The sequence below is a fragment of the Manacus candei genome, unplaced genomic scaffold (assembly GCF_025592945.1).
Source record: "Manacus candei isolate 608988 ecotype Guabito, Panama unplaced genomic scaffold, ASM2559294v1 h1tg000233l, whole genome shotgun sequence".
Classification (NCBI taxonomy): Eukaryota; Metazoa; Chordata; class Aves; order Passeriformes; family Pipridae; genus Manacus; species Manacus candei.
The window spans coordinates 135,899-161,413 of record NW_026138281.1 but is presented as its reverse complement, the minus strand read 5'-3'; the positions used below and the strand labels follow the sequence as shown (position 1 = coordinate 161,413).

Below are 25,515 nucleotides of genomic sequence, written 5' to 3'. Positions count from 1 at the left end.
CCTCGAAGCAAACAAACAAACCCCCCCGCCCCGGGACCTCCTTCCTCCGGCCCCCGGGGTGGGTGGCACAGCCCGGTCCCCCCGCAGGACCCCCTGGCCGTGGCCCCCGAGGGGGATTCTGATCCCATGGGAGCTGGGGTTGTCCCCAGGGCCGTGCTGGGTACAGGGTGGGGGGTCACTCCTGGTTCGGTGCCTCCCCAAGGCTCCTGGAGACCCCCGAGGGTTTTACCCCCCGTGTGTGGAGGGGGCAGAGCTGGGGCAGTTCTGCCCTCGGAGCCCCCCGGGGGGCTGGGGGATCTCTGGGGGGAGCAGGTGGGGTCTGTAGGACAGGGATGGGGTGTGGAGGGGCCCGGGGCATTCCCAGGGGGAGCAGCAGCTTCCAAGGTGTCCTGAAGGACCCGGTTGGAGCGGGAGAGCAGGGACATGGCCAATGGCTATGGAGTCACCGCCCCACAGGGCCTGGGGCCCGTCTGACCCATGGGGGCTGAGCTGGAGCCACGTCCCTGTGTCCGGCCCTCACTTGGGCCAGAAGGTTCCCCGGCCCCGTGGGCAGTGACCACACTGTCCCCTCCTGCAGTGACCCTCCAGTGCCCACCCTGTCCCCTCCTGTGGTGACAATCCCCTGCCCACCCTGTCCCTCGTCCTGGCCCAGCCATAATTAGCTGCTGGACATTCCCGGAATACCTGCAGCCCCTAATGAGGCTCCATAAAGCTGCCCCTGATCCCGCGGCTCCTCCGGCACTTGGGGCCACTTGTAAATCTCTGCTTTACAACCGGGGGGGCTGCACTGGGAGGAAATGGAGGCTGGGAGGGGGGACACAGCTCCTGCCATGGCCCGGAGCTGGTGGTCTGGTGCGGGGTGTCCCTTGCACTGTCCTGGGTCTCCATCCCTGTCCCATGTCCCCCATCCCTGTTCCTTGTCCTCCATCCCTGTCCCATGTCTTCTATCCTTGTCCTGTGTTGTCCGTCCCCTCCTCAGGGTCAACCCGCCCTCCCTGCAGCTCTCGGGGGGTTCAAGGTGGTGACCCCCCCTCAGTGGTGGTCTCAGACCCTCCCCCCATCGCTGGGATGGGGACACCCATCTCTGGGGGGCTGAACAGGTTTAGGGATGGTTGTTCCCAGTTTTGGGGTGGTTGTTCCCAGTTTTGGGGTGGTTGTTCCCAGTTTTGGGATGGTTATTCCCAGTTTTGGGGTGGTTGTTCCTGGGTGGATTCTCCAGGTGTTGGTTGTGTGAAGGCACAAGGACCAGCGTGTCCGGGGGGCTCGGGAGGGGAGGGGGCTGTGGGTGGTTCCCAGGTGGGAGATAAACCTGGGAATGTCCGGGGGCTCCGAGCAGGCACAGGGCACCGGGTGGGCTCTGTCCCCTCTCATCCCTTGTCCCTGGGGTGCGGCCGGCGCCGGGAGCATGGGAAAAATGAGAAGCATCAGGAAAGATTTCCCAAGCCCTCGGAGCTGGATCAGGCCGGGAGATCCCGAGGGAGGGGTGGGAGGGGGCGGCGGGGGGGCCGTGGAAACACAAGAGGGGCTGCGGGGACAGGGGGATCTGGTGCTGACCGTGGGATCTGGTGCTGGTGAGGGGCTGGGTCTGGGGGGGGGCTGGATCTGGGTGGGGGGCTGGGTCCCGGGGAGGGCCACGATCAGTAGCCCAAGCAAAATGCATTTGTCATCAATTTTCCCTTTTTCCCAGTATCTTTTTGACTCTATAAATTTTTTATTTTACAAAAAGTCTAAAAAAGCGAGGAAGCCAGGGCTGGGGCCGGGGCCGGGGCCAGGGAGGCCTTTGGGGCACGAGTTACAACAGATGTCACTTGTCCAACACCGGAGTCACGGGGACACTTGTGGGGCTTTTCCTCTCCTGTGGCTCTTCAGGGGCCCCAAATCCCCCGATCCCGCTCCAGGGACACCAACCCCCTCCGTCTCTGCCACCAGGGGAGCCGGAGGTGGCATCGCAGGTGGACCTTTGTGACAAGGCCACGTGTGACAAGGCCACGTGTGACGTGGTGGCAGTGCTGGATGTCCCCATGCTGGATGTCCCCGTGCCAGATGCCCCCACAGGTCCAGGGCTCAGTGTGGGTGTCATTGGGCCTCAGGCCAGCCCGGGAGGGGGATCTTCTCCTGTGGGGGGTCTTCTCCTCCCCCTGTCCCCCCGGGTGCCGCAGCCCCCCGGCCCTGGCACTGACGGGCCGATCCCGGTGCCCACGGACGCCCACGAGGGCGATCGGTCCCGGCCTCGTCCCTTCCCCACCTTTCCATAGTGCAAACGGTTCCCAGCCCCCGAGGGGCTGCTCCGGCCCCTCCGGCCGCGGTGTCACCACCAGCTCCCTCCCGGTGACGCCGGAGGAGCCACCACAGGGCCAAAGTCTCGGGGGACATCGATGGCACCGGTGCTGCCCAGGGGTCCTGGTGCCCCCAGCTCATGCGACCCCTGCCCACGGTGCTGGGCCCCCCAGGGGTGCAGATGGAGCTGAAAGCTTGGAACTCTTGGATTATTTCTCTCTCTCTCTCTTTTTTTTTTTTTTTATTTTTTTTTTTTTTTATTATTTCTTGTATATTTTTGCTGTTCAAGTGCTGAGTTTGGTCCCACCGTGAGCCCCACCCCGACCAGCCGTGGCCTTTTGGGACCCGCTGTGAGCCCCCCCTCCCCCGGGGCCCGTCTTGGACCCCCCCAGACCCCCCAGAGCGACAGAACGAGGAACAAAACAACGAACAGACGAACAGAAAAGGAACCTAAGACGTTACACACAGACCGATACACCAGGAAATAATTATAATAATTATAATAATTATAATAATAATATACTGAGGGGGCCACCAGCCCCGCAACCCCCACCTGGGAGCCACCTATGGGACCAGTCAGCCCCGGGCACTGGGACCAGTGCTGCCTGCTGCTGGGGCCGTGGTCCAGTGCCCGGGGCTGACTGGTCCCAGTACCTGGGGCTGACTGGTCCCACTGCCTGGAGGTAACTGGTCCCAGTGCTTGGGGCTGACTGGCTCCAATGCCTGGAGATAACTGGTCCCAGTACCCCGAGCTGACTGGTCACACTGCCTGGAGCTGATGGGTCCCAGTGCCCCATGCTAACTGGTCCCAGTGCCCAGGCCTTCCCATCATTTCTCCTTCAGTGCCACCTGCCTGTGACAGTCACCTTGGGGGGCCTTTTGGGGTGACAAGTGGGTTTGGGGCTCCCCCAGGGCCAGGGCAGCTCCAAACCCTTTCCAGTCCCTTCCCAGTGGCTTCTGGATCTCTCCAAGTGCCTGGCTCTGTCTTCCCTGGGACCGTTGCCTTCGGCATAACACGGGCACCGCATGGGGACACTGGGGGTCCCCCCTCCTCCACAGCGACCCCAGGGCTGCCGGAGGCCACGGCCCCCCCAAAAGGCACTGAAGGGCAGGGGGAGGGGTTGCCCCCACCCCGGGGTTTTCATTGGCATCGTTTTATCCGATGTATTGGAAGAGCCACCGCTGACCCCTTGGCTCGGGGACCTCGGCCACGAGGGGCTGTTGGCCACGGTGTTTTGGGGCTGAGCTGTGCCCCCCATTCAGGGCTGAGCGGGGCTGGGGGATGCTCCTCTGCCTCCAGAACCTCTCTCCTTGGAACCCCGGCTCTACCTGTGCCTATCCCCTCACCTCCCACCCCTGCTGCCACCGCCAGAGCCACCAGTCCGGTGGCGTCGGGAGCCTGGCACGAGGGGCCGTAAGTGCTGCCAGGCGGGGGGTCCGGGGTCGGGCACGGCCGGGGGTCGGCACCGTGTCCTCGTCCCCGGGGTGGCCTCGTCCTTGTAAGCGCTTGTGGCTCCGCGGAGCCGGGGACAAGTGCTGAACATCCCGGGAGAGCCCCCGGCCGCCCGGCGCCGGCCCTTAAGTGCTACGCGGGGTGCGGACGTGCCTGGCCACGGGGTCGTTCCCCGCCCGGCCCCGGGATGGAGCCGCGTGTCCCCCCCGGCACCCTCGGGATAAGTGCTGGGCCCGGGGGCCGCGGGGGCTTCCCCTCCCCGAGCCGCGGGGTCAGCGCCCGCCCGGCGCCGGGAGCGGCCCCGCACGGCCCCGGCGGCACCGCGGAGGGAGCGCTGGAGCCTCCGGGCTCTGGGAACGCGGGAGAATCATCGTTTCTCACGTGAAAAATCCTCCGGAGCGCCGAGGGCGGCGGGACGCGAATGTGCCGCGTAAGCGGAATTTCTCCCCGGCCGGAGCCTCCGTCCAAAGCCCGCCGGGGCTGCCTCCGGGTAACCCCGGGCTGCTGGGCGCCCTCCCGCCGGCGGAGACCCCCCGAGCCCCCCGGGAGAGCGCTGTGTGCCCTGCGCCGGTGCCAGGGCTGGATCCAAAGCTCGGGCGGCAGCTCCGTCCCCTCCAGCCTCGGGGTTCCGGTGGTCCCCGGGTGGCCCCCGCAGAGCAGTCCGGGCTGAGGATGCGAAGGGAGGGACCAGGGCGAGCGCCAGCCGGGAGGGTGATTAATAAATAAATAAATTAAAGAAGGGAGACGGTTTCCTCCCGGGCCGGAACAGCCCCGGCGCGCCCGTCCCGGGGGTCCCGCTGCCGGACCCCGCCGTCTTCGCTCCGGCGGGAGCCCGTGGCTGCTCGGGGACCTCCGGGTCACCTGCCCGTGGGTGTCACCTCGGCCGCGAGGTGGGCAGGGCCGGCCCCGTTCCCGCTGCTGCTCCAGGAGCGCGAGGAGGGGGCGCGGGGTCTCCTCGGCCTCCTCCTCTCCCCGTTGCTGCTGAGCTGGGCTGGGGGAGCCGCCCGGTGCCGTGTCACCGTGTCACCGTGTCACCGTGTCACCGTGTGGGGGTCCCGGCCCCCCCTTCCCTTCTCCGTTCGGTTGCTTTATTGCACAATGCATGTCGAATCGCGGGTTTGGTGCAGCGTTTCTCCGTGGGATTTCCTTCTCTCTCTCTCTCTCTCTCTCTTCCAACATCCAAAGGAATTTCAACGCTTGGTCTTTGTATTTTTTTTTTTCCTCTCCCCCGAAAAAAAAAGAAATCTTAAAGAAAAGCAAGAAACAGCGGAAGAAACGAGGAGCTGGCGGTGGAGGGGGTGGTGGGGCGGAGGGGCAGCCCCAGCCGGGCTCTAGGAGCACCCGCATCTGTCAACCACCATGCCGGGGATCTTCCCATAGATGATCTGCTGCTTGTCGTTGAAGTAGAGCATGTTGATGGGGGACATCTTGGTGGGGGTGCAGCAGGGCCCCGCCGAGCCCCGGGGGTTGGCCTGCTGCACCAGGTGGGTGTGGGGGTACTTCTGCATGAACATGTACTCGCACTGCCCCGAGCAGTAGTTGGCTTTGTATCTCTTGGGGGCGATGATCCAGTCCCAGCCGAAGGCCTCGAAGTCGACGGTCAGGGGGTAGCGGCAGCAGCGGGACTCAGTCGAGTGCTCGTCGCAGTCCAGCCCCAGGTTCCGCCGCGAGCGCTTGTTGTTCTCCAGGACCCGCAGCTCCATGAAGGGGTGCTGGGGGGGAGAGGGACACGCTGAGCCATCGCCCCGCCGGACCCCGGCCCAGCCCCAGGGATGGCGGCGGCCCCATGGCAGTGTCACCAGCCCCATGGAGCTGCCACCAGCCCTGTCAAGGTGTCACCAGTCCCGTGGAGGTGTCACCAGCCCCATGGAGCTGCCACCAGCCCTACTGCGCTGTCACCAAGCCCTATCAAGATGTCACCAACGCCACGGAGGTGTCACCAGTCCCATGGAGGTGTTACCAGTTGCACGGAGCTGTCACCAGCTCCATGAGGGTGTCATTGTCCCCTGGAGCTGTGACTGTCCCCACAGAGCTGTGACAAGCCCCAGGGAGCTGTCATTGTCCCTGTGGAGCTGCCACTGCTCCCCAGATCCGTGACCACCCTCCTCCGCTGTCACCCTCCCCACAGAGCCTCATCCCCACCCCTCCCGATTGCCCCCCACACCCTCCACTCCCCCCAGGACACTCACCAGCCCCTCGGCGCCGGGCCCCAGCGAGGTGACGGCCAGGTCGTTGCCGTTGGGGTCGAAGGCGTTGATCTCGATGCCCCAGTTGTTCTGCGGCTGCTTGAACCAGTTCTGCAGCACGTGCTTGAAGTCGATGCTCTGCCAGTGCCCCAGGCGGGAGTTGAGGTCGATCTTGAGGGAGCGGATGCGGATGTGGCGACTGCCCTCGTCCGTGACGGGCTTCAGGCGCAGGATCTGCAGGTAGACGGTGGGGGTGTGCTGGACCGGCCGCAGGTACACCCAGAGCTGCGCCTTCACCACCTTCGTGAACATGATCTTGGGGCTGAAGTTGAAGAAGCAGCAATGGGGGTTGCCCTCGATCTGCACCACGGGGTCCGCTGCGGGAGGAAGGAGGCGTCAGGGGTGGCCCCGGGATCCTTCCCAAACCCCGGGACCCCGCGAGCTCCTCCTCGGTCGTTAGGAGTTGAAGGTTGGGTCAGAGGCTGCCCCGGGGGTCACCACCCCTCCACCCGCAGTGATCCCCGGCTGCCCCCTGACCCCGGGGAATCCTGAGCCCCCTGGAGTGAGCCCCCCGTGGAGGGGGCCGGGCTGGGCAGGGCGGGGGGCTCTGACCCCACAGCACCTGCTCGGGGCAGCCACTTCCCAGCACATCCCGGCCCCAGGTACCTCTGGGCTCTACCTCCCAGCCCCCTCTGCCACCCTCCCTGAGCTGGTTTATGGGGCAGCTCGGGGGTCCCTCCCGGCCCCCCAGCACGACGTGCCAGGGCCACGTGCTCAGAGGTGGTGAAGGTGAGAGGCCCCCCAGGGACATCCACCTCGGTGGGGTGACAACCCTGAGCACCCACCGGACCCGGGGGTCCCCGGGGGTCCCTCCCCCAGCCCCGCGGCAGCACCCCGGCCCCGCACGGGCCCTCCCGGCCCGGCAAACATCTGTGTCAAATTGAGCTGGGAATTCGCCCCCCGCCCCGCGCAGCCCCCTCCCCCTGCACCGGTCAGGTTTAATAGCACCCAGCTGCAGCGGGGCCATTTGCTGTGCCGGGGCCTTCCCGGGCTCACGGGGGTCACGACACCGGCCATAGCCCCCGGAATGCCGGGGGCCCGGCCCCCGGCTGGGGGGGCCCGACCCCCCCGGGATGGGCCTGGGGGCCGCGAGCACCCTCCACCCAAACTCCCCCTGTGATGTGCAGTGCTCAAACCCCCGACTGAACTCCCCCGTGCCTGTCCTCTCAGCAGGTTGTGCCCCCCCAGCCCCTCGGTGGAGGCTTTGCCACCCGTCACCAGTGGGATGTCACCCCACGGGGGGCTGTGGGAGAGGTGACACCCCTGCACAGGGGTCTGCGGTGGCCAGTTCGTGCCATGAGGTGGGATTTGGGGGGTCTCCAGGTGGGAGATGCTGGAACAGTGCTGGAGTCGGGGCAGGTCCTGGGGAGCTGCTCCCAAAGCCCCTCGCTGGGACAGCGGCAGCACCGGTGGCACCGCTGACCCTCTGCTGGCCCGGGGGTCGCTGTGGCGTCCCGGGGGACACCGGGGCTCTGAGTGACATCTCGGGGGGACACCGGGCCCGGGGGGAACCGGTGGGGGGGCTCTGACACGCTGGCTGCGGTGCCAGGATGCTCGTCCTGTCGCTGTGGCAACAGGGGATAAAGGTTACCGGGACACCGGTCACAGCTGGGCATGTGCCGGGAGGGGGGCCGCCCCCGGCCCCCCCACGCTCTTTGTTCCCACCGGGGCCCGGATTCGGGGCTCCCACCCCCGCCCCATCAGCCTCCCGACCGGACCCCCCCCAGATCCACGGAGCCCCGAGGTGCCGTGTGCCAGAGGTGGCTCTGCCGTGTCCCCATGTCCTTGTGTCCCCGTGTCCTCACGTCCCACTGACCTTGAGCGGCTCCGGCCCCCCCCGGCCCCCGCCGGCCCCTCGCCCCGGTCCCCCCGGCCCCCATCGCCCCTCATTAAGCTCCCTCCCCCCCGCGGGTCGCGGGGGTCACGGGTAGCCCCTCAATGGGTTTAGGACCCAATTAACCTTCCCGGGTTCCTCCTGCAGTTAAAAACCCCCGGGGGGGGTGGGGGGTTTGGGGGTGGTGGCCGGGGATTAGTGGGGGGGCGGCCGGGGGGAACCCGAGAGCTTTATGGCTCTGCTGCCTGTAAAGCCCTTTCCCTCCTTCTGTTCAGGAACCATAAAACCCCCCACAATTGCCCCGGGGGGGCGAGGAGGGAGGAAAAATCATAATAATAACGGAGCGGTGGCAGTCAGGGGTGGGGAGCGGACCCGCGGTGCATCCGGCCGGGGGTCCGGAGGAGTGGGACCCCCCGGCGCGGGGCCGTGCGGGAGGAGGGGCTGCCCTCTGGTATTTATTTTGGGGGCCCCCGAGCTGTGAAGGGGCGGGAGGGGGGCCCGGGGGCCGTGAGCGTTGCCGCGGCTGAGAGAGGAAAACCCCAGCGTGTCGTCAATTTTATGGGTAATAAAATTTCAAAGCCGCCCGAGTCTATTAATGCCTGGGAAGGAAATTCGTCGGGGGGCGGCAGGAGGGGGGCAGCGCCTCACACTTCCCTCCCTTCCGCTCGCCCTTCGCACCCGGCCCCCCGCCCCTGTCCCGGGGGTCCCACGGCTGGAGCAGGTGGAGAGACCCCGGGGGATCCGGGGAGGGACGAGGCCACATCACGTCGCAGCAAAGTCCCCGTGACCTGTCCCCTCCCTGCCGTCCCACCGGGGACCCCTCACACTCCTCACACCCCTCAGAGCCCCTCACACCCCTCAGAGCCCCTCACAGCCCTCATACCCCTCATACCCCTCACAGCCCTCAGAGCCCCTCACAGCCCTCATACCCCTCATACCCCTCACAGCCCTCAGAGCCCCTCACAGCCCTCACACCCCTCACACCCCTCACACTCCTCACACCCCTCAGAGCCCCTCACTCCTCTCACAGCCCCTCAGCCCCTCACAGCCCCTCAGCCCCTCACAGCCCTCACAGCCCTCACAGCCCCTCACTCCTCTCACAGCCCCTCAGCCCCTCACACCCCTCACAGCCCCTCAGCCCCTCACACCCCTCACAGCCCTCAGAGCCCCTCACAGCCCTCAGAGCCCCTCACAGCCCTCATACCCCTCATACCTCTCACACCCCTCATACTCCTCACAGCCCTCACAGCCCTCACAGCCCCTCACCCCCCTCACAGCCCCTCACACCCCTCACAGCCCTCACAGCCCCTCACCCCCCTCACAGCCCTCACAGCCCTCACAGCCCCTCACAGCCCCTCACAGCCCTCACAGCCCCTCACACCCCTCACAGCCCTCACAGCCCCTCACTGCACCGGCCTGTCCCCAGCACAGCCTGTTGTCACATTGATGTCACCTTGTTTGTCACCCTGTTTGTCACCCTGCCATCACCTGGCTGTCACCTTCCTGTCACCCTGCCCTGTGCCCTGGGGACCTGCCCAGTGCCCCCAGTCTGCTCCCTGTGCCAGGTCCCAGTATCCAGTGCGGGGTCCTGACGCTACTCCCAGTGCCCAGTCCCACTCCTGACTGGTGCCAGTGTCTGGTCACAGTCTCCAATGCCCAGTCCCCAGTCTCAGCTCCCAGTGCCAGGTCCCAGCACTCAGTGGCTGGTATCAGTCCCTTCTGCCAAGTCCCCCATCCCTGGTCCCAGTCCCCAGTCCCAGCTCCCGGTGCCGGGTCCTGGTGCTACTGCCCAGTCCCAGTACCTGGTGCCAGGTTCCAGCACCCAGTCCCAGCACCCAATGTCAGGTCCCAGCACTCAGTACCAGCTCCCAGTCCCCAGTCCCAGCTTCCAGTATCAGGTCCCAGCACACAGTACCACCTTCCAGTCCCCAGTCCCAGCTTCCAGTATCAGGTCCCAGCACACAGTACCACCTTCCAGTCCCCAGTGCCAGCACCCAGTGCCAGCTCCCAGTCCCCTGTCCCAGTCCCCAGTGGCCAGTCCCAGTCCCGTCTCCCGGTTCCCAGTGCCCCGTACCGGGGCTGCCGCGGCCGCGTTGTCCCATCCCCATGTCCCTGTGTCCCCACGTCCCCATGTCCCTGTGTCCCCACGTCCCCACGTCCCTGTGTCCCTGCGGGGCCCGCACGGACCGGGAGGAACCGGGAAGCCCCGAGGGGTGTCGGAGAACCCCGAGGAGGGTCGGAGAGCTCCGGGGGGGGTCGGGAAGCCCCGAGGAGGGTCGGGGAGCCCCGGGGGAGGAAGCGGAGGATGGGGTGTCCTGGAGGGACGGTGCCGGCGGGCGGGAGGGGACCGGGGGATCGGGAGGGGAACGGAGGGGGGAGCCCGGGCCGGGGGTGGGGGTTGGGGGGGAGCCCTCCGGCGAAGTTTGCAGCGGAACAAAGGGCGGCACTGACTTTCCTGGGCCATGCTGATGACGGTCTCGGTGGTGGCGTGGTACTCGTCCTCCTCCAGGTACTCGTCGTGCTGCAGCGAGTCCCCCTGGAAGTCGTGGAGGTCCAGGAGCTGCTGGAGCGGGGGGGCCTTGGGCAGCAGCTGCTTCACCACCTCCCGGGTGATGTTGGGCGCTTCCTTCAGCCGCAGCTTGCTCAGGATCTGCGACTTGATGCTCTCCAGCCGCAGCTCTTTGCTCTGCCGCCGCCACAGGCACACGGGGCAGGCGGGCTCGGAGGCGGGGGGCTGCTCCACCGACCCCCCCCCGGCCACCACCGCCACCACCGACCCCAACAACCACCACACCGGGGCCATGCCGGGGGGGAAAACAAAAAAATACATAAAAGAAAAAGAAAAGAAAGAAGAAAAAAAATAAAACCCTTCCCCACCGGGCCGCCCCCCCGCCCCGCTTCCACCGCAACGCGCAAGGGGGGGAAGGCGGTAACGGCGGCGGGGGCGGGGAAGCGGGGACCCCGGGGGGGGCCGAAGGGGGGGGGATGAAAAAAAGCGGCGGTAGCGGCGGCCCCGGGGTTTTATACCCCAAGAGAAGTGTGTCGTCAGCGGCCTTGATTGGCTGCGGGCGCACAAAAGAGGTTCTGGCAGGGGCTTGGCACCAGCCGCCGCCGGCCCCCCGAGCCCGGGGAACGGCCCCGCCGCGCCCGGTGCGCCCCGGACCCCCCGCCCGCCTCCCGTTCGGGGCGGGGGGCGGCGCGGCGGGACCCGCTCCCGGCAAGTGCGGCCGGGGGGATGCGCGTCCCGGCAAGTGCACCGCCCCCCGGGATGCGCGTCCCGGGCCCCCCCGGACTCCCCCCACCTCAGAGCCCCCCCCACTCGCCGCGCTCCGCTGCCGGCCCCGGCAGAGCCCTGGAGAGCCATCGGTGTGTTCCGGGAGCAGCGAGGGCTGGCAGAGCCTGCCCCAGGGAAGCCCAGCTCTGACTTGGGGGGCACGGGGGTCCCCGGTGGGCTGCAGTGGGTGCTGAGGGGGTGGGGTGCCCGCCTTGGGAGAAGCCTGGCACCGGGAAGTGCTGCAGTGACCGTCAGCGGGTTCCAGGAGTAACAGGGACCTTGGCCGAGGGAAGCCCAGCCATGAGTTGGGGGGCACGGGGACCCCCGGGGGGCTGCAGCGGGTGTTGGGGGCGGAGGGGGAGGCTGAGCACCCGGGAGAAGCCTGGCACCGGGCAGAGCTGCAGCCACCGCCAGTGGGTCCCGGCAGCAACGAGGACCATCACACCGCGGCCGTGGGGAGATCAGCCACGAACTGGGGGCGTGGGAACCTCGAGGGGTCACGGGGGTCCTGCCCCAAGGCAGGGGCGCTCGAGCTTTGGGGGGCAGAGCAGCGAGGTTGCCCGCTCTGAGCCAAGCCTGGCACGGGGCAGATGCCGCCGTCAGTAGGTTCCAGGAATAACAAGGATTGCCACAAGCACTGAGATCGGTGTGGGGACCCCACAGGTGACCGGGGACCCCCCCACACTTCCGGTGCCGGCCCCATCAGAACCATGGAGAGGGGAAGAGGCACCGGGGATACACCGGCACCGCTCCGGCGCGGCGGGGGTGGCGAGGGGGTCCTGGCCCGGTGCGGTGGGGCAGTGACACGGCCCGGGCGGGGGGCCTGTCCCGGGATGGGGTTGGGGGGCGGCCCCGTTACCCCCCCCCCGGTCCCGGGGGCGGTGCCAGCGCGTCCCGCCAGGGGGCGCCACTGAGCTCCAGGGGTCGGTCCCGCAGCGCCGGGGGGGCGGCGCCACCGCGCGGCCACCGCGGGAACTGCAGGGGGGCACCGGGACCCAAAGGGGGATGGGGGGGACACGGGGGGACACGGGGGGACACAGGGACCCCAAAGGGGGGACATGGGGGGACACGGGGACACCACAGGGACACACAGAGACCCCAAAGGGACTCCAAAGGAACACACAGGGACACATAGGGACACACAGAGACCCCACAGGGATACACAGGGACCCCAAAGGGACACCACAGGGACCCCATAGAGACCCACAGGGACACCACAGGGACCCCACACGGACGCCGGGGGCAGCGGGACCCGCAGCGGGGCTTCCCCCGCCGCCACGGCAGCGCCGCTCCCCGGGGTGACACCCCGGGAAGTCGTCGCGGTCCGTCCCCCCTACAGCGGGGTCCCGCCGCCCTCGGGGCTCTTGCCCCGCCGGTGTGACCCCTCCGCCGGGCGCTGCCCCGCCGGGCCGCGGGAGCGAGCGGGTTAAAGCGGCTCCGTGACGCGCACCGCCGTCCCCGCCCACGGGCCGCCCCAGGAGCTGTCAGCGGCCCCGGCCCCGGTAACGGCAGCGGCGGGGGCTCCCCAGGGGCCGGGGGTCCCCGCGGGGGCGGCTCGGGGCGGGGGGGCACCGGGGGGTCGGGCCCCGGGGAGGGGGGGGGAGTTTGGGCCGCGGTCGTTACGGGGGGGCCCCATCGCCCCACGCCTTCCGGGGGGCAGCGGGGACCCCCCCCCCGCCCCGACCGCTTCCTGCACACGCGGGACAGACACCCCACACCCCGCGGGGGCACCGGGGGGGCACCGGGGGGGAGGCACAGCCCCACGGCCACGTGTCCATCTCCCCGTGGCCCCATGGCCCCGTGTCCCCATGCCCGCGTCCTCATGTCCCCACCTCTCCATGTCACCACATTCCCGTCACACGTGTGTGTCCCCACGTCCCCATGTCACCCTGTCCCCACATCCTCATGTCCTCATGTCCTCATGTCCCCACCTCCACATCCCCATGTCCACGTCCCGTGTCCCTGCTGGCCCATGTCCCCACTCCCACAATCCCAATGTCCCTGCAGGCCCATGTCCCCACTCCCACAATCCCGACGTCCCCATGTCTGTGTCCCCACATCCCTGTGTCCCCATGTCACCCTGTCCCCACATCCCCACGTCCCCACGTGCCCAGGTTCCCACATCCCCATGTCACTCTGTCCCCCGTTGTCCCCACAGACCCCCCTTCCTTCCTCTATTCCCGGGATCATTTCGGGGCCGGGCAGGGCCCGTCCCTGGCTCTGCCCCTCCCAGGGGGTCCCCTGAGCGCCGTGTCCCCCCAGCCCGTCCCGCCATGGGGGGGCTGCTGCAGGCGCTCGTGGGGGTCTCGGAGAAGGCGGCGGAGCTGGCGCGGCTGTGCCGGCGGGAGGAGCCGCTCTTCCAGCTCCTGGTGGCCGAGAAGACGGGCCCCCGAAAAGAACAGGAGGTTCCTGCAGGACTTCAAGACCCTGGCGGACGTTCTCATCCAGGAGGTCATCAAGCACGACCTGGGCAAGGAGGTGGGTACGGACCGGGTGCCCCGGGTGCCCCGCGCCCCCCGCGCCACGCTGAGCCCCCTCTGTGCCCCCCCAGTTCCCGGAGCTCCAGGGCCACATCCACGGGGAGGAGTCCAACGAGTTCAGGGACGTGCAGGGTGAGTCGGGGGTCACCGGGGCAGGGGGCTCCACAATGGGGCCGTGGGGTTGTGACTGAGTCGGGGGTCCCAGTGCTGGGCCACACAGGGTCACGGCTGAGGGGGAGTCCCCATACTGGGAATGTGAAGCTGTGGCTCACTCGAGGGTCCCCTCAGCAGGGACTGTGGGGCTGTGGCTGAGAAGGGGGTCTCTGCGCTGGGGCCACAGGCTCGTGGCTGAGTTGGGGGTCCCCACACTGGGTCTGTGGGGCCGTGGCTGAGCTGAAGGTGCCCGTGCCGGGGCCGGGGCTGACTCAGGATGTGGCAGGGGGCACGGTGGCCGTGCGTGTCTGTGCCACACGGGAGGACACGGTGGCCCTGCTGCTGTCGGTGCTGGGCCCCGAGCAGGCGGCGGCCGAGCTGCTGGCGGACGCCGTGCACCGGGACGTGGTGCTGGGGGATGTGACGCTGGCGGGCGCCGAGCCCGGCGTGTCCCCCCGGGACCTGGCCGTGTGGATAGACCCCATCGGTGAGTGGGGGGCTGCAGGGGCGGGGCGGGGGGTGGGGACCCCCGCGTGCCACCGCTGAGCCCCGGCTGCGCCCCCCAGACTCCACCAACGAGTACATCGGGGGCCGCGAGGACGTGCCCCCCGTGGATGGCATCGCCCCCGCCGGGCTCTGCTCCGCCCTGGTGCTCGTCGGGGCCTTCGACCGCCTCTCGGGCCGCCCCGTCCTGGGCGTCATCAACGAGCCCTTCTTCCGACGGGACCCCCAGACCCGCAGGTACCGGCACCGCGGGGGCACCGCGGGGGCACCGGGGCGACCCCCGGGGGCGGGGGGATCCGCGCTCACCGTGCCCGTGTCCCCGCAGGTGGCAGGGCAGGTACCACTGGGGCGTGGCCCACGGGGACACCCGGCTGTGCTCGCTGAGCCCCCCCGACCCCCACCCCGTGCCCCGCGTGGTGCTGAGCCGGGCGGAGGGGGCGGCCGTACGGGGGGCTCTGGGCCCCCTGTGTGGGGGGCGCCTGCACTTCGCGGCGGGCGCGGGGTACAAGATGCTGTGCGTGATCCTGGGGCTGGCGGACGTCTACGTGCTGTCCGAGGGCACCACCTTCGCCTGGGACGCCTGTGCCCCCCACGCCATCCTGCGCGCCCTGGGCGGGGGGGTGGTGGCCCTGGAGGGGGCCCTGCGGGCGCGGCGGGAGGGGCGCGCCGGGGACCCCCCCGAGCTGGTCTATAACCGCCCGGCAGAGGGGGCGGGGGGGGCCGAGCGCTGGGCGAACCGGGGGGGCCTCGTGGCTTATCTGCACCCCCAGCACCTGGAGGCCGTGCTGGGGGCACTGGCCACCGTGCCCGGGCTGTGAGCCTGCGGTGGCCGAGACCCCCGCGGGTGGGCAGGAGGGGCTGGGACCCCGGGGTTAAGGGTTCGGGATGGCTGGGATCCAAGGGTATGGGGGGCTGGGACCCCGGGGTTAAGGGTTCGGGATCCGAGGGTATGGGGGGGCTGGGACCAAGGACAGTGGGATGGCAGGGACCCCGGCGTGGGAGGTCAGAGGGGTCTGGGTCCCTGGGGTGTGGGCTCGGGAGAGGCTGGGACCCCAAGGTGTGGGGTCGGCGCTGTCTGGGGTGCAGAGTAGGGGGTCTCAAGGACCTTGAGGGTGACAGGGTGACAGGGACCAAGGGCAAGGGGATGGCAGGGACCCCGGGGTTGGGGTCAGGGGTGTCAGGGATCCCGGGGTGTGGGGTCGGGGGGTTGAGACCCCGGGTTTGGGATCAGGGGTGTCAGGGACACCAGGGTACAGGATACAGGGGGACAGGGACTCCGGGGTGGCCGAGACCCCCTGACCGAGGGCAGCCGGGACGGGGTGGGAGCTCTGAGTGCCGGGTCCCCTCGGTGGGACCCCCGTGTGTCCCCCCCATTAAAGCGCCTCTCGCACCCCCGTGTCTGTGCTGCCGGGGCGGGGCGGGCCCGGGGCGGTGCCGGGGCGGGTCCGGGGTCCTGTTGACTCCCCCGGGCCCGTCACATGATCGGGGAGCGCTCGGGAAGGACGGCGGGGAGCGGGACCGGGAGCGCCGGGAGCACCGGGACCGGGTGGGGAGCGGTACCGGGACTACCGGGAACGGGGCGGGGAGCGGCACCGGGACCAGCGGGAACGGGGGAAGAGCGGTATCGGGAGCACCGGGAGCGGCGGGGGAGCGGCACCGGGACCACCGGGAACTCGCTGAGGCTCCTGGGCTGTGGGGGGAGCGGCACCGGGAACTTCGGGAGCCCCTGGGCCGGGGTGGGGAGCGGGACCGGGACCACCGGCACCGGCAGGGGTTGTGGAGCAGCCCGGGAACTCCGGGAGCGGGGGCGGCGGCACCAGGAATTCCGGGAGCACCGGGACCAGGGCGGGAGCGGTGCCGGGACACCGGGGCTCGGTCCCCGGGATCGGGACGGGGGGTCTCGGGCCGGTGAACGGGAGCGGGGGTGGGCCCGGGCGCGGGGCCGGGGCCGGTGCTGAGCGGCGGCTCCCCCAGGACGGGCCATGGCGGTCGAGGGGGGCATGAAATGCGTGAAGTTCCTGGTCTTCTTCTTCAACTTCATCTTCTGGGTAAGTGCGGGGCCGGGGGGGCACCGGAGGGGCAGCCGAGGGGGGTCCCGGGGCCGGCAGAACCCAGTGGGGGGACCCAGCCCCCCCTCCCCACATCCCCCCAGACCCTGAGTTGGGGGTCACGGGGACGGGGGGGGGGGGAGTGTCCTGCTGCCGTGGGGGTGGTCCTGGAGGGGCAGGAAGGGACCCCTGTGCCTGCTCTGGGTCTCTGCAGCCCCATGTGCCATCCGTCGGTTCCAGGGTTAACGGGGGGAGCCCGGCCCGGGGGTCACGGTGGGGACCCCGCGTGGTGGTGTGGGGGGACCCCTCCCTGCCTGGGGTCCCCCGATAAGCGGGGCGCGGGTTTGGGGAAGTCGGGGTGAGGAAAGAGGTGCGAGAGCCCAACGGCCGCAGCGGGGGGTGGGGGCTGGGGGGGTCACGGGCCCCTTCCCGGCCGCTCTCTCGCCCCCCCACGCAGGGAGTCACTTGTCCCCACCCTAATCCTGCCGGGCTGAGTCACCCCTCGAGGGCCGGGGGAGGCGGGGGGGACACGGTGACACGGCGGGACGCGGCGCCAGCCCCCCCGCCCCCCCCGTGTTTGTGCAGCGGCGGCCGAGCCCACGCCCCGCGAGCAAACAGGGCTCGGCACGGGGGGAACCGCCGCCCCCGGGACACGGGGGAAGCGTGGCGGGAGTCCCACCCTTGCGGGGGGCTTGGAAAGGGGGGGAATAGACCCCACAGCCGGGCAGGGGGAGGTGTCCCAGCTCCTGTGGGAGGGGGCTGCTGGTGTTTCCTGGTGGGATAAACTCCCCCTCCCCGGCACCCCCGATCCACAGGGACCCCCAGGGCAGGGAGCCGGTGCCAGATTCCCCCTCGGAGGCCTCGCGTGGCCGGAAGGCCGGACTTCCTGGACTTTCCGGCACTCGTGGGGCCAGCGGTGCCCCCCCGTGCCCCCCTCCCACCGCGGGGGGGCTGTGCTGGGAGAGAAACCTCCCACGGCCCCCAGGAAGGGGGTCCCCGGTGTGAAGCCAAATCCAGAGAGGCTGCGGGTGCCCCCCCCGCCCTGGTGGCTCGGGGGGTCCTGGGGGGGTCCCAGCTGTGCCCCAACGCTCTCTGCCCCCCCTCTGTGCCCCCCAGGTGTGCGGCGTGGCCCTGATCGCCATCGGCATCTACGCCCAGGTGGCCCTGGGTAAGGTCCTGGTGGTCAGCAGTGGCTCCTCGGCCGGGACCCCCGTGGCCATCCTGGTCCTGGGCGTCATCATCTTCTTCATCTCCTTCTTCGGCTGCTGCGGTGCCTGGAAGGAGAGTTACTGCATGGTCACCACGGTGAGGGGGAAACCCTGCTGGGCCCCCGGGACACCCCCATCCAACCCCCCCCGGGACACCCCCATCCAACCCCCCCGGGACACCCCCATCCAACCCCCCCAGGGACATCCCCATCCAACCCCCCCCAGGGACACCCCCATCCAAGCCCCCCACCCTGACCCCCCCAATGTGACCCCCACCCAACCTCCCATCGTAATCCCCACCGTGAGCCCCAACCCAGTCTCCGCTCCCTGAGCCCCCCCGTGACCTCCACCCTTTCACTGTGACCATCCCCCAATGTGACCCCCCCACTGCAGCCCCTCTACTGACCCCCTCGACTCACCCCTTCACTGTGAACCGTCACCATAACCCCTCACTAACTGCCACCGTGACCCCCCCACACTGTGACCCCCCCAAAATACCCGACCCTCCTAAACTCTCCCTGTAACCCCCATCATGACCCTCCCTCACTCTGAGCCCTCACCCGACCCTGCCACTACAACCCCCACTCAGCCCCCATGAACCCCCCCCCACTGTGCCCCCCCGGGGACCCCCTGACCCCCCCGTGCCCCCCCAGTTTGCCGTCCTGCTCAGCATCATCTTCCTGGTGGAAATCGCCGCCGCCATCGCCGGATACGTCTTCAAGGACAAGGTGGGAACACGGGGGACAGGGACACAGCCCCCCCTCCCCCGGGGTCCCAGGGACCCCTGGCCCCGGTGTGACCCCCCCGCCCCCCCAGGTGAGGTCGGTGCTGAAGGAGGGGCTGCAGGAGGCCATGAGCAAGTACGAGGAGGACCCGGCATTGACCGAAGAGCTGGACAAGCTCCAGAGGGACGTGAGTATCAGGGTGGGGGCGTGGGGGGGCATCCGGGCCCCCCTGACCCCCCCCTTCCTCCTCTCAGTTCGAGTGCTGCGGGGCCAACAACTACACGGACTGGGCCAACATCAAGCAGTTCCAGGCCAACGACACCGTGCCCAGGTCGTGCTGCCGCGTCAACACCACCACCTGCAACGTCCACCCCACCCCTGAGACCGTCTATGAGAAGGTGAGACCCCCCTCCCAGACCCCCCTGCCATGCCCCGGGGGGGTCCTGCACCCCCTGAACCCCCCTGTCCCCCCCAGGGCTGCCAGGAGAGCATCGAGGTGTGGCTGAAGAAGAACATCCTGGTCGTGGCTGCGGTGGCTCTGGGCATCGCCTTCTTCGAGGTGGGATGTGGGGCTGAGCCCCCCAAGTGTGGGCTGAGCCCCCCCAGTGTGGGACTGACCCCTTGGTGTGGGGCTGAACCCCTGCAATGTGGGGCTGACAGGGCTGACCCCTCCCAACACCCCGCTGTGGGACTGTCCCCTGACCCCTCTGGAGTGGGACTGACTCCCCCCCCCCAGTGTGGGGCTGATGGGGCTGAAACAACCCCCCCATGTGGGACTGACCCCCCTTTTTCCTCCCCAGATCCTGGGCATCATCTTTGCCTGCTGCCTCATGAGGGGCATCCGCAGCGGCTACGAGGTCATGTAGCCACCCCGACACCCCCAGGGGGGCTCTGGGGTCCTGGGGGGTCCCCCTCAGCTCTGCTGGGGCAGGGTCCATGTGCCAGCTCCCCCTGGGGGTCCCTCAGGGCCGGGAGGTGTCCCCGGGTGTGGAAATAAAGAGAAAAAGCTTCTGTAGAGCTGAGTGTGCCCCCCGGGAGTGGGGGGCGTGGGGGTCCCTTGGGGGTGGGACAAGGACCTTCCTGGGTGGGGGCCATGTCAGTGTCCCCAAATCCTCGTGTGCTTCCTCAATGTCCCCAAGTTCCCACGTGTCACTGTGATGTCCCCAGCAATCCCTGAGCAGGCTGGGGTCAGGCTGGGGGGCTTATTCACCACCCTTGGGGGGGTCTCACAGCTCTTGTGGGGGTCTGGGGGCTCTGTGGCCACCTCAATGTCCCCAACAGTCCCTGAGTGCCACCTCAATGTCCCCAAGTCCCCATGTGTAACCTCAGTGTCCCCAAATTCCCGAGTGCCAACAGCCCCCAGCACCCCCCGAGCAGGGAGGGGTCGGGCCGGGGGGTTTATTCACCACATTTTGGGGGTCTCACCGCCCCCGGGGGGGTCTGGGGGCGGTCTAACGGACACGGTGGGCCGGCTTGGGCAGGATGGTGGCCAGGATCAGGTCCACGATGCAGGAGGGCAGGTAGGAGGCCGGGAGCCAGAGCAGCTTCGCGTCCCAGCCCGCGCTGTAGCGGGTCCGGGGGTGTCGCGCCCCCAGCGCGTGCTCGATGCACCCCGTGACCTTGGTCAGGTCCCCATCACACATCAGGGTCATGATGAACCTCTGCACCTTCAGGTCTGGGGGGGAAAAGGGGGCATCAGATGGGGGGAAGGGGGTGCAGGGAGGGGGAAACAGGCAGCGGTGACTTTCTGCACCTTGAGGGCAAGGTGAAAGGGGAGAGTGGGGGAACTGAGGCAGAGATGAGCTGTTGCACCTTGAGGTGTCAGGGATACAGGAGAAGTGGGAGTAGGTGAGGGGAAACTGAGGCAGGAGTGAGATGCTGCACCTTGAGGTCTGGGGGGGTGTGAAAAAGGAGGGTCAGGAAAGGGGGAACTGAGGCAGAGATGAGCTGGTGCGCCTGGTGTAGGATCATGTGGGTGCAAAGGATGCAGGAAAGGGGGTGGTGTGGAAGGGAACTGAGGAAGCTCAGGGGGATGAGGGAAAAGAGGGTTCGGGAGGAGGGAAACTGAGGCAGAGCCCTCCTGCCCACTCACACTTATAGAAGCCCCCCCTCACAGTTTTGGAAGCCCCCCATCCCCTCCCATTTTTGAAAGAAGTCCCCCCTCACCCACATTTTTGGAAGAAGTCCTCCCCGTAGCTCAGCCGTGTCTCGGGTGCCAGGCGCTCCCAGAGCTGCTGCAGCGACGCCTCGAGGACCTCGAGGTTGGTCACGGCCGTCTTGAAAAACCCGGGCTCGACGATGCTCACCTTGACCCCGAAGTGGTACATGTCCCTCCTGGGGGGCATGGGCGGGTCAGGGGGGCTCCAGGACCCCAGAGGGAGGGGTCAGGGGTGGGTGGGGGGCTCCAGGGCTGGTGGGGCCTGGCACGCACCGCAGGCTGTCGGAGAAGGCCTCGACGCAGTACTTGGACATGCAGTAGCCGCCGCCGTTGGCCGAGATCCGGCCCAGGACACTGGACGTGTTGACCACCCGGCCCCGCGCCCGTTTGAGCAGCGGCAGCAGCTGCAGCGTCACCTCGATGGCCCCGAACGTGTTGACGGCCATGACCCGCCGATAGTCCTCGATGTCCATCCACTCCGTGGGGCCGATCGGGTTGGCCACCCCCGCGTTGTTCACCAGCCCGAACAGGCCTGTGGAGGGCACGGGGTGAGGTCCCCCTGCCATGGCCCTGCCCCAGGGCACCTCCCATGGGACCCCCACCCCCAGTGTGCCCTGGTGGGACCCTCCCTCCGTGTCCCTGGGCCTCCCTCAGGACCCCCGTCCTGTCTCCAGGGTGCCTTGGCAGGACCCTCCCCTCTGTCCTGCCCCACAGCTGTCCCTGCTGGGACCCCCCATCCTGTAGCCCCTCTCTGGGGCTCCCCACAGCCCTAACACCCTTCACCTTAGGATGCCCTGGTGGGACACCCCCCCCACGTTCCATCCTTGTGAGGGACCCCTAATCCTGCCCCACAGCCCCTCCCCGGGTCCTCGTCCCCCCATATTCCCCGTGCCCCCCTTGCGTGCCCCCCTTGCCCTCACCTTTCTCTCCCACCTCTGCCCTCACCCACTCCCCGGCCCTGCGGATGCTGTCGGAGCGGGTCACGTCCAGCAGGGTGGTCCGGAGGTGGCCCCCGCAGCTCCTCTGGAGGCTCTCGGCGCCGTGCGGGGTCAGGCAGGCGGCGAGCACTCGGTAGCCCCTCCGGCTGAGCCGCCGGGCCAGGAGGTTGCCAAAGCCGCTGTCACAGCCCGTGATGAAAACGTGCTTGTCCTTCACCGAGGGCAGGGTCCGGTGGTCTCGCACGAGCCAGCCCAGCGCCCAGGCCAGGGCAGCCAGCACCACGTACAGCCACATGGGGGGGCCTGCGGGCGGGGGGGGGCTGTGGGACCCCCACCAGGACCCCCCTGCAGCCCGAGTGGAGCTCGGCTGGACCCCCACCCTGCCCCGGTGCCACCGGCCTGCGGGGAGGGGGGGCTGCGGGACCCCTGCCAGGACTCCCCTGCACCCCAGGTGGAGCCCCGACCCCTCACCCCTCCCATGGGGACACCCCCCTGCCCCCCCCGGGGGTCTGGTCCCCCTCGGGGGGGGTGGGCAAAGGGGGGCACTCAGTGCCCAGGTGCTTTGGGCACACCGGTGACCCCAGGGCCGTCCCTGTCCCCCCGGGGTGGTGTTTGGCGCCCTGGCCCCCCCCCGGCTCCCCCCGGGCCCCCCCCGGCCCCTGACCCGGCCCCTGACCCACCTCCCCGCGGCCAGGCCGGGCCCGCGGGCGGCCGAGCCCGGATTAACCGGCCGTGCGTCACCGCCGGGGCCGGACCCAGCGCCGGGGCGGCTCCGGGAGGTCCCACCGCGGCCCCTCCCGCAGCAGGAGCGACCCCCGGGGCCCTCTGACCCCCGGGGCATGCGGGGAGGGGGCCTGCACCGTGGGGTCTGGGACCCCCGACCCACCTGCCCCCACACCCACCCCTCGCGGGGAGGGAGCCCGGGGGGGCCGTGCCCCCGTCCAGGAGCCCCGTCTGAGGGGTTTTGGGGGTGTCAGGACCCTCCGTTGCTGGTTGGGGGTTATGGACCTGCTGGGGTGGGAGAGACCCCCGTTCCCACCCTCGGGTTTGGGGGGGTCACTAAAGGGGGGGGACAGTCAGGGTCTGTCCTGTGCCGGGGGGGTCATGCCCCCCTCCAGAAACTCCATCTGGGGGGGCTTGGCGGGTGTCAGGACCCCCATTGCTCCCCACTTTCAGGTTTGGGGGGACGCCGAAGGGTGGGGGGACACCCAGGGTCTGTCCTGCACCTCCAGAGCTGGGGGGGAATGAGCAGGACAAACTGGACAAACTCCCCTCACCGGCCCTGGGGCAGAACCCCCTCTCTGGGCAGAACCCCGCAGAAGACCCCATGGGTCGGGGTGCAGAGGGGGGTCCCCACCTACCTCCTGAGGGCAGAGGGCTCCAGGCGCTGCTCTGGCCACGGCGCTGGGGCTGAGTGAGGTGGGGGGGTCCCGTGAGAGCCGGGGGGGACGTGGCCACTCCTCCCTGTGCCCAGCACGGCCAAAGGTCTCGGGGGGCTGAGCTCCCTCCCCCGCAATGCTCCAGGAAAGGGGGGGCTTGGGCACCTCTGGGGTGCTGGGAGACCCCCTCACCTTGTTGGGGGACCCTCCCTATGGAGGAGACCCTGCCCAGAGAACACATAGACCCCTGGGGCCCCCTCCCAGCCCGGGGGATGGGGGGGCATCGCCCCCTCCCTCAGGGGCTTAGGGCCCTCCCAGCCCTGGGAAATAGGGGGGGCATCACCCGGAGCCTCCCCCGGGGGGATTTAGAGCCCAGAACGGGCCCTTTGTCCCAGGGAAAAAGGAGCCTCAGAGCCGAGTTAAGCACTAAGGAGGATGAGGGGGCTTAGGGGGGCCCGGGGGGGCTGTACCAGGGTCCTGCCGGTGCCTGGCCCAGCCCCCCCTCCCCAAGCTCCCCACACTTTATTCCACCCACTCCCAGGGCGGGGGGTCCCGGGGACGCTCCAGGTGCTGCTGCTGCGGGACCCCCGTCCTGTGCCGGGAGCAGCCGCGGTGCTGGGGGTCCCGGGGGTCCCGGGGTCCCTCAGGAGCAGGAGGAGGGCTGGAGCTGCCCCTTGTAGACGTACTCGAGGGCGGTGGCGATGGTCCTCATGTCCATCTCGATGCTCCGCGCCCAGTTCTCCACGTCACCGATCTCCTGCGGGACGGGGTCCTGGGGGTTTGGGGGGGTCCCACGGGGGCCCAGGGACTTGGGGGGGTCCCATGGTGGAGGGAGGGCTCACAGGGATTTGGGGGGGTCTCTGTCCCTCCCTCTGGCAGATGCAGCCCCATGGGGCTGCTGGGACCCCCTGGGTGTTCCCCAAGACCCTCTGGATTCTGCTGGGACCCCCTGAATGCCACTCAGGCCCCCCTTTGATGCTGCCCAATACCCCTGGGTGCTGCCCACCCACTCCAGCACAAACCCAAGGGTCTGGGGGCTGTCCCCCCCCAAAGACCACAGGGATCCCCCCCCTCAGTGCCCCCTCCCCTTATTGCCCAGTGCCCCAACTCAGTCCCAGGGGTGTCCCAGAGTGACACCCCCCGTGGTGGGTCGGGGGTGGGATCCCCCCCAAGGGCTGTGGATTTTGGAGAGGGGGCCCCCACCTTGAGGGCCTGGTTGAAGTTCTCCACCATGGAGATCCAGTGCCCCGTCTGCCGGGCAAACTGGGCCGCCTGGACCTGCAGGGTCTTCACCTCCTGGTCCAGTTTGCGCTGGTTCACATAGGCCTGGGCCACCCTGGGGGGGCACGGGAGAGGCTGGGCCGTGTGGTCCTGCCCTGACACCCCCCAGGGCAGGGGGAGCCCCGAAAAAGGGACAGAGAGCTGGGGAGGGGTTGGGAGGGGCTGGGGGTGTGTTGGGCAGGGGTTTGGGGGGGAAGGGGTGAGGGGGTGGGGGGTCCTAGGTGGGTCCCCAGCTGGGGGCTTGGGGGTTCTGTGGGGCTGGGGGTCCCTGGGAAGGGGGGTCTGCGGGGCTCGGGGGTCGCCAGGCAGGGGTTTGGGGCTCAGGGAGTCCTCAGAGGGGGTTTGGGGGTCCCCTGCTGTGGTTTGGGGTCCGGGGGTCCTCGGTCGGGGTCCGGGGGTTCCCAGCCGCGGTTTGGGGTCCCCGGGGGGGTTGGGGACCCGGGGGCCCCCGGCTGGGTGTCCCCGGTCCGGGTCGGGGGGTCGCGGGCTCACCCCACGTTGAGGTGATCGACCAGGGCCTCTGTGAGGCGCGTGGCGGCCGCGATCGCGTCCCTTCGGCGCCGCTCTGTGTGGGGATGGGGGGGTCACACACACACACACAGGGCCGTGAGGGGCGCCGGGGCCCCCAACCCCATGACGTCAACAGGTGCGTGCGTGACGTCATCGTGACATCACGGCCCTCCCGCTCCCCTCCGTGACGGACAGCCGCGCCAACCAATGGGGCGCCGGCCCGCGGTGAGCGGCAGGTCCCGCAGCCAATGGCGGGCGGGGGCGGTCGCGGTCGCCATGGTGACGGGGGCGGGTCTCACCCTGCAGCTCGCGCCGCTCGCTCTGCCGGGCCTGGTGCTCCTTCAGCAGCCGCGACAGCATGGCGGGGGCACGTGACCGTGACGTCACCGTCACGTGACTCCCGAATCGGCACGTGACACGGCGCGCGGGGACACGTGACCGGGGGGGCTGTGGGGGGCGATGGAGGGACCTATAGGGGACTGTATGGGGTCTATAGGGGTCTGTATGGGACCTATAGGGGACTGTATGGGATCTATAGGGGACTGTATGGGATCTATAGGGGTCTGTAGGGGGTCTGTAGGGGACTGTAGGGGGTCTGTAGGGCACTGTATGGGATCTATAGGGGATCTATAGGACTGTATAGGGTCTGTAGGGGACTGTATGGGGTCTTTGGGGCCTGGATGGGGGGCTGGGGGGACTATAAGGGGTCTGTATGGGGGATGGGGGATTTGGGGGGGGATTGAGGGGGGGTCTGTAGGGTCCTGCACTCCAGAGGCTGCTGGAATGACTCTTAACCCCCCCCCCCCCTTTTCCTCCCTAGGTGTTCCCAAGTGGGAATTCCCCCCCTGCCACCCCCTTCCCGGCCCTGAATCCTCGGGAATTGTCCCGCTCAGGGAGGGACTGGAGCCGGAGCCACCGCCAGGAAAGTGCTCCTGGAATTCCCTCGGGAGAGCCGGGACTGGGGGCTGCCAAAAGAACCGTTGGGGTCACCCCGGGAGCCGGGGGAGGAGGAGGAGCGGGAGGAAGGTCATTCCATCACCTTGGGCA

At 69.1% G+C, this 25,515-nt stretch overlaps 5 protein-coding genes across 6 annotated transcripts; 2 read left to right on the top strand and 3 right to left on the bottom strand.

The window, feature by feature from the left end:
• Positions 1-3,855: 3,855 nt before the first annotated feature.
• On the bottom strand, positions 3,856-10,952 carry GDF11 (growth differentiation factor 11). Its single transcript, XM_051774882.1, has 3 exons — positions 10,262-10,952; positions 5,920-6,293; positions 3,856-5,442 (listed from the first exon to the last, which is right to left on the bottom strand). The coding sequence occupies exons 1-3, from the start codon at positions 10,638-10,640 to the stop codon at positions 5,062-5,064; spliced, it is 1,134 nt and encodes a 377-aa protein (XP_051630842.1). The 5' UTR covers positions 10,641-10,952; the 3' UTR covers positions 3,856-5,061.
• Positions 10,953-12,552: 1,600 nt separating this feature from the next.
• INPP1 (inositol polyphosphate-1-phosphatase) lies at positions 12,553-15,565 on the top strand. The gene is given in 7 exon segments (XM_051774880.1): positions 12,553-12,586; positions 13,347-13,471; positions 13,473-13,562; positions 13,636-13,696; positions 14,004-14,204; positions 14,284-14,458; positions 14,547-15,565. Coding segments are annotated over 6 exon segments (1,134 nt in total). The 5' UTR covers positions 12,553-12,586; positions 13,347-13,357; the 3' UTR covers positions 15,040-15,565.
• Positions 15,566-15,675: 110 nt separating this feature from the next.
• On the top strand, positions 15,676-19,217 carry CD63 (CD63 molecule). The gene is made up of 8 exons (XM_051774886.1): positions 15,676-15,767; positions 16,196-16,269; positions 17,386-17,574; positions 18,131-18,205; positions 18,294-18,389; positions 18,457-18,600; positions 18,678-18,761; positions 19,003-19,217. The coding sequence occupies exons 2-8, from the start codon at positions 16,204-16,206 to the stop codon at positions 19,066-19,068; spliced, it is 720 nt and encodes a 239-aa protein (XP_051630846.1). The 5' UTR covers positions 15,676-15,767; positions 16,196-16,203; the 3' UTR covers positions 19,069-19,217.
• Positions 19,218-19,335: 118 nt separating this feature from the next.
• On the bottom strand, positions 19,336-23,054 carry RDH5 (retinol dehydrogenase 5). Of its 2 annotated transcripts, none has more exons than XM_051774878.1 (5): positions 22,660-23,054; positions 21,281-21,601; positions 20,634-20,892; positions 20,373-20,536; positions 19,336-19,877 (listed from the first exon to the last, which is right to left on the bottom strand). In XM_051774878.1, exons 1-5 carry the CDS (start codon positions 22,916-22,918, stop codon positions 19,654-19,656), a joined length of 1,227 nt encoding a protein of 408 aa, XP_051630838.1. In that variant the 5' UTR covers positions 22,919-23,054; the 3' UTR covers positions 19,336-19,653. The 2 variants fall into 2 exon arrangements, with proteins under 2 accessions (XP_051630838.1, XP_051630839.1); XM_051774879.1 differs by lacking the exon at positions 22,660-23,054 and adding an exon at positions 21,979-22,032.
• A 115-nt stretch (positions 23,055-23,169) lies between these two features.
• BLOC1S1 (biogenesis of lysosomal organelles complex 1 subunit 1) lies at positions 23,170-24,902 on the bottom strand. Its single transcript, XM_051774896.1, has 4 exons — positions 24,768-24,902; positions 24,451-24,523; positions 23,881-24,013; positions 23,170-23,434 (listed from the first exon to the last, which is right to left on the bottom strand). The coding sequence occupies exons 1-4, from the start codon at positions 24,826-24,828 to the stop codon at positions 23,321-23,323; spliced, it is 381 nt and encodes a 126-aa protein (XP_051630856.1). The 5' UTR covers positions 24,829-24,902; the 3' UTR covers positions 23,170-23,320.
• Positions 24,903-25,515: the final 613 nt, after the last annotated feature.

Bases quoted from the DNA above. Each gene is read 5' to 3' on its own strand.
- GDF11 (XM_051774882.1), bottom strand. From the start codon at position 10,640: ATGTATTTTTTTGTTTTCCCCCCCGGCATGGCCCCGGTGTGGTGGTTG. The intron at 6,294-10,261 runs GTCAGTGCCGCC...TTCCTCCCGCAG, and splicing joins CATCAGCATGGCCCAGGAAA to CGGACCCCGTGGTGCAGATC. The intron at 5,443-5,919 runs GTGAGTGTCCTG...TCTCCCCCCCAG, and splicing joins GGCCCGGCGCCGAGGGGCTG to CACCCCTTCATGGAGCTGCG.
- CD63 (XM_051774886.1), top strand. From the start codon at position 16,204: ATGGCGGTCGAGGGGGGCATGAAATGCGTGAAGTTCCTGGTCTTCTTC. The intron at 16,270-17,385 runs GTAAGTGCGGGG...TGTGCCCCCCAG, and splicing joins TCTTCAACTTCATCTTCTGG to GTGTGCGGCGTGGCCCTGAT. The intron at 18,206-18,293 runs GTGGGAACACGG...CCGCCCCCCCAG, and splicing joins GATACGTCTTCAAGGACAAG to GTGAGGTCGGTGCTGAAGGA.
- RDH5 (XM_051774878.1), bottom strand. From the start codon at position 22,918: ATGTGTTCTCTGGGCAGGGTCTCCTCCATAGGGAGGGTCCCCCAACAA. The intron at 21,602-22,659 runs GTAGGTGGGGAC...CCCCGCCCGCAG, and splicing joins GAGCCCTCTGCCCTCAGGAG to GCCCCCCCATGTGGCTGTAC. The intron at 19,878-20,372 runs GTGGGTGAGGGG...TTTCCCCCCCAG, and splicing joins GGAGGACTTCTTCCAAAAAT to ACCTGAAGGTGCAGAGGTTC.
- BLOC1S1 (XM_051774896.1), bottom strand. From the start codon at position 24,828: ATGCTGTCGCGGCTGCTGAAGGAGCACCAGGCCCGGCAGAGCGAGCGG. The intron at 24,524-24,767 runs GTGAGACCCGCC...ATCCCCACACAG, and splicing joins CGAGCGGCGCGAGCTGCAGG to AGCGGCGCCGAAGGGACGCG. The intron at 24,014-24,450 runs GTGAGCCCGCGA...GTGCCCCCCCAG, and splicing joins GTCGATCACCTCAACGTGGG to GGTGGCCCAGGCCTATGTGA.